Raw genomic sequence first — 6,000 nt, forward strand, 5'->3', positions numbered from 1 at the left:
ACTGCGAGAAGGGATTAGATGGCACAAGATTGGTGATCCAAGGGCACATAGAGGAGAGCCAGGAAGTGGCTATATTGAGGTCTTCAAGACGAGGATGGTTAAGAGCGTCCAATGCGCTAGCCTCCTACGACATAAGCTTCACGAAGACCCTGCTGGTTACACTTCTACAACCTGTTTCGAATGTTCTTCCTGAGCCAAAGTTTCGACTCTACTGACTCCTCTAACCTTCTCTAAGGCTTTACCTCCTTTAGCATCAGACACAGCATGGGGTGCCAACCAGCTGATTATAGTCTAGTGCTGGCAGTATTCATCTCACATCATGACCTACTGCTCCTTTCATTGTAAATGATCCCAAAACCATCCACTGCTACAATGTTGTGGTTTGTGGCAGCTTTAAAAATCCTATATCATAACAACTCCTACTACTGCAACCCAGGTATGGCTTCCTTTCTTACCCGAATGCGGGCAATGGGTGTCCATTGCTTTGTTCTCATTAAGCCCCTTGGCACTCAATAGACCAATGAGTAGCATATGAGTTGGCCCAAAGGGGTAGGAATACTATGTCAAATAGAATTTGCGATGAGATGGTAGATAGGCAAGAGTTAAGAAAGGACATAAAGGAACTGATGTGACAGACCAAAGAAGTGGAGAGAAGATGGAAAACAGAGGCGAAGATCAGGTGGCAGAGAGAGAAGTGGAAGAAGGCAAAGAGAGAGGGAGGTCAGTGGCATGCAGAGGAGCAGAGATTATGGCAGTCAGGGGTGTTGGCGTGATACTAAAAGGAGGATTCGAGATGGTGTGATGATGAGATGGAATACAGGGTAGTGATAACATGCCTCATGTGAGTTGTGCTGAGATGGCAGAGAGACAAAGGATAAGATAGAGCAGAAAGGATGCTATGTGATGGACCTGAGGTCAGAGTTAGAGTCCTCACATCAGGAGGTTGTAGTAGTCGAGGTAAGAGAGTATCCACACTTGGTGGACGTCCCCAAAGGAGATGGGTGTGGGGTTGCCACATAGATCCATGTCAGCAGGACCCCATCTTCCCAGATACGTACTCTCATTTCCTATCCTAATGAATTGTGGGTGTTACAGTGTTTGGTTGCTCTGTTGAGCCAAGTGTAACCACACTCTTGATAAGAAGGATTTTAGGTACCAGACCCCCGGGCCAGAAAGAGGGTATCCTGACAACATGGATAAAGAGGCAAAGTCAGTTGCTGAGAAGAGGGATAGAAATAGATTTTTGGAGTGCTCAGTGTCCTAAATAGACGATGGTTTGCTATAAAGGAAGAATTGTATTCAGGGAACTGGCAGGACCAAAGGTTGAATTGTACAGGAACTAAAAGGAACTGAATTTCAGTTCTTCCCTATTTACTGTCAAACAGTCCCCCTGCTTTTATAACAATATTCATACACCTGGTACTTTCATTTTTCAACTCAAATATGCCTTTTCTTTGACAGTTGTGTTTGATGTGCTCTTCACAAGCGGGGCATCTAAACTTTAATCTGAAGCCAGTACCCTCTGCATTCCCGTACCCACCTCTCCAGCCACACTGCAGCCATTTTTTTCACCCTTTGACCTCTGAATAGGAAGTCTGGGGCCTTCGCTGGTAGGCTGGTTTCTAGGGTGTAAGTGAGGTATGGGACAGCTCTAGGTGTTTCACTCTCAGGCCTAACTCATAGGATCTGATTCTTTTTCTTCACATTGAGACATAACCAGTTGGCTGCATTCATTTCCGGATGACACCAAGATAGCCGGCCAGTTCCAAATGTATACTCTTTCTGAAATAACTTCTGTCTATTGCCCATAAGGCAGAACATGTGCAATAATATAAGAAAAGCATCTATTTGCATAATGTTGATGCTTTCGATTTAGTTGGTTCCATTTCTTTTACTGTATTCATGAACCGAGATTTTTTTACTATAATCTCTGGGCCAGGCACATTATTTCTACGTAATAAATGTGTAATATTTGTTTGGCCAGGGATCCACCATTCTATGGACTGGGATGCGGCCCTGGGAATAATTCAAGTATTCCAACCTTCACTTTTTTGCTTACTTCAAGGTTCCACCATACACAAAAATATGCCTGCCACATTCCCTGCTACACACTCAGCACCAGTACAAATTCTCTGTAACATGCCCCTGGCTGTTTACAAAAGTGGTCCATAGTACTGGGGGCCTTCTCAGTTGGTCATTAATAGAGATGCTGAACAATGCTTCTTCCCCTTACAAGTCGGTTGAGTCAGTAAATGTTATGTTAAAAAAAGAGCGCCTGGAAGCAGTTTTAGTCTTTGAGGCGCTCATGGTGTCTCTTACTAGTGTTTCAATGGACAGGTACTTTCTGTCCCATCGTCAATTCACAACCTGCTGAAAAGTCTTCCTTCCTGAAAGTTAATGTGACAAGGTAAACGCCTGAAACAATCGTTAGGCCTCTCTGTTACAAGAACGTGTCTAAAATGGCGCACACACAACCAGCGACTGTCACTTCACCAGGTGTGCGCGGCAGTACGTTTTGCGGTGCCCACCAGGGGCGCAACGCAGTTCCCTGCAGCCTCTACGGCGCAGGTTGGGCGCAACCCTTCAGCGGTCCCCCAAATCCTTTAGGGGGGCTTCTTTGATCCCAATACAAACTAATATCCGAGAAAGTCCGAAGCCCCTCACCACATTTTGCAGGGAGCCCCGTCATTTTTTTCCGTTACGTCACTGTCATCTGTTCACTGTGAAAACCACTGCAATGTAGTGGCATCTCCTTCACTGGTGAAAGTCTGAGCTGACTGGAGCACGAGCCCAAAGTAAATAGGGGACGAAAAATGATGTGACAAAATACATACCACCAGTAATAACAGACCCACCACACTCCTCCTCTGCCGCGTGCCGGGCAGTGCCCACATCACAGACACTTACAGTCACCGTCTTTACTCTGTGCCTAATGGCAACACTGAGCACTAACATAGCACTCCCTACAAACGAAGTAGCCTCTGGGCGCTTTGGTAGATTGTATCAGAATGGAAGGTTGAGGTGAAACGACGGGATTTGAAACCAGGTTTTCTCGGCAACAGCCTAACCCCTCTGTGTGCTAATTTACCAGACAACTCTATCACTGCCCGGTCAATTAAAACATGTCTAGTAGCAGAATGTGCTGCGCGCTCGAAAGCCACACCACAGCAAATTGCTAACAGCTTGCGGGTTTGGCGTCCGACTGTTCCATTCATGGGCCCCATATTGAACCGTTTCTTACTCCGTAAACAGCAAAAATAAAATGACGTCTGTTGACTTCGAGGAGTCTGAACCCGGCTAATTCGAGACAACGGCCGGTCCCCTCTTTCCTCCGTTATTTATTTCAAATGTGTCCCTGTGGTAACCTCCCATTTATCTGTTTGTGGTTGTACAAAATATACCGTCGTGCGCTTGCATCAATAATGCAACTGTAAACTGCGCACGGCGCTGCGGTCCTGTTTCGTGCCAGAAAGTTGAGGAGATGCCGATTTAAGGAGTTCACCGCGTGCACTACTCAGAAGGCCGGTGGAAGAAGAACGCGCCTTTCAATCCAAAGCAGGATTGACATTGTTTTTGGACAGAAGAGGTAAGAAAAACTTGAATTGGCGACTGAAATTTGTTGTCAAATCACAGGACAAGAGGGAGAGAGGGAATGGACGCTTTCAGTGTATTATGGTCTTAACACTGGGATGTATAAATGAAAATCAGTGGATAACACAAAATAAGTCAAATGTGGAAGTAAAGGAAAGTGAGAGCAGACGTAAAGAGCCCGAAGAGCGAGGAAGAAACGACGGAAAAGGCAGAGAGGAGTACAGAGAGAAACATTGAAGGAGATTGCATAAGGCCATCAGTCTAAAATAGGCAAACCAGTGCACTAGCCAAGAGAAAATGAGTGTTTTTGTCATAGGAAAATAAGGATGCATCATCGGCTAAAATGTCAGCTGCGGTAAGAATTGTAATCCCAGCTTCTCCACCTGACTAAACTGTGCTACCCTCGACAAACCGTTATCTTGTCTCCTAACTGCAAAATATTGGGAGTCCTGAGAAGCAAGTCAAATGTGTGAATTTGACAATTTATAGCTAAGCATTAACATTCCAACAGACCGAATATGCAGCAGTGTTCCTGTCTTCTAAGCGCTGCGTAAAATGTTAATTAATTTGCAGCATGCGGGGAGCGCCGTAGAGTCGAGGTTAGGTTAGAGTTTCCTAGAGCGCCCTATCTCCAAAAGACGCCGTCGGAGGTATAACTTAGCATAACTCGAGTAGGTGAAAGGTCAGATGTCAAGTGCCGCGACAGAGCCTAATTAGGGGAAAAGGCCAAGCTTGGAAATGGCGCTGGGGTACTCACAGCGTGACTGTCTTGTTGGGCATGAGGCCGGGGTCCGGGGGCTCCAGCAGCTCCTCGTTGCTGCACTGCACCTTGGTGCGGACCTGGGCGCTGAGCCCCGGCTTGGCCCTCTCTTCAACGCACTTGCAGTTGTGGAGCAGAGGGGGGCACGTCCGGCCGCCCGTGCCCAGGGAGGCCAGGGCGAGCACGAGCAGCGGCCAGCGGCCCCACGCCGCCTCCCGCATCCTGGCACCCCGGGGTCCTGTCAGCCCATCCTCCGGAGAGCCGCTCCGACTGGCGCCCACCACTCCGCCCGAGCGCGATGCCCACTGTGCCAGTCACACCACAGGGGCGAGACCCGTCCTGAGGAGCGGGCTTAGTCAGTAATAATATCACCCATGTGCTCCAGAGAGGTATCCGGGACTGTTCCTCAGAAGGGTGGGCAGTGCCCACAGGGTTCAGTCTCTGCCCACCTCAGGGCGCTTGCGGGCATCCTCTGGGTGGCACCGGGTGTCTTCTGCGAGTCCTTCCGCCGTCCCTCTCCGTTAACGGTTCTTAAGAACTGTTTCAAGTAAAATCACAAGTGCCGGACTTGAAGGCACTAAGGCGCTAGGCTGCCACTGCACACATCCTGCACAACTTCTGGCTCCGGGCATTCAAAGTGGTCCGCGAACCTCTGCCGACTTCCTCCCACGCCTTGTGATGGCTTCCGTCTAAAACATGTTATTTTGGGCTCCTTTGGCCTCTGCCCGCTGTGGGGACGAGCGTCGCTGGTCCCCCGGTGCCCGCTCTGCGGCCGGCCAGTCCCTAATGATGGCACATAGCGGTTCTGCTGCCCCCGCCTGCCGCACACGCTGCATCCCCGGGCTCCCAGAGCTGCATCCACTCCTCTGGCAGAGCAAGCCCCTCAGCCCGGCCTGCCCGCAGGATCTCACAGGGTCCTAGCGCAGGGAGGGCCGGACCCCCGCCTCTCCCCCTCACTTATAACCTTAGCGCACAGGACCTTCCCAGCTCAGCTGTCTCCCATTATGCGGAGGAAAGTTCTCTGTTTGAAGTCTACTTTTTCCTCTCGTTAGGCTTGAATCTTTCCCTCCTCCTCCTCGTTCTAGAGTTTTTTTTTGCGTGTAGGCTGGTTTTAAGGATGAAAAAGCCCCTCACCCCGCAATGAGAAGGGGGGTTCCCCCAATGTGAAGGCACAAAGAAGCTCGCGTTCCCTCCTGTGCCCCAAAGCCCTGCAGCCTCCGGCCTGCTGTGTGCTGGAAAGCCCTCACTCCGCAGGTCCCCAGCGACCGACAGGAGTCACGGCGTCACCGCTGACAGGGGCCCATTAAGGTGTTACCCCCTCATTCGGCCTTCGTTACTCTCCACAGCGCGACAGCTTCCTCACACTGACGAGCCCCAAACAGGGCAAAACGCGTCTGTGGTTCTTGAGCAACTTTCCACAGACGGCTGAGTTTGGCTGACAAAACTAGCTTTTAAAGTTGTAAATCTATTCTGAACTTGTTCAGGGAACATAGGAAGCCAACAGATGTGTATTTCACAGTGAAAACTTGTATTCCCTTCACTTCTGCCCATGTCATGCAGAAATCTGGGATGATATAAATCCCTCGTTGTGATCGCGCGGTTTAGTGGGCTTCTTTTCATAAGGAGCACACATTTTCTACTCCACATTA

At 49.4% G+C, this 6,000-nt stretch overlaps 1 protein-coding gene across 1 annotated transcript in view; it reads right to left on the reverse strand.

Annotated features, from left to right (window-relative positions):
- The window catches only part of ADGRA2 (adhesion G protein-coupled receptor A2), a 503,592-nt gene extending 498,304 nt beyond the window's left edge, over window positions 1-5,288 (reverse strand). Inside the window, exon 1 of the mRNA XM_078665416.1 lies at window positions 4,349-5,288. Coding sequence (XP_078521542.1) covers window positions 4,349-4,572 — 224 coding nt within the window. The 5' untranslated portion in view covers window positions 4,573-5,288. The remainder of the gene's footprint in view (window positions 1-4,348) is intronic.
- Between the last annotated feature and the right edge of the window lie 712 nt (window positions 5,289-6,000).

This window comes from Lissotriton helveticus, chromosome 11 (genome assembly GCF_964261635.1).
Source record: "Lissotriton helveticus chromosome 11, aLisHel1.1, whole genome shotgun sequence".
Lineage (NCBI taxonomy): Eukaryota > Metazoa > Chordata > Amphibia > Caudata > Salamandridae > Lissotriton > Lissotriton helveticus.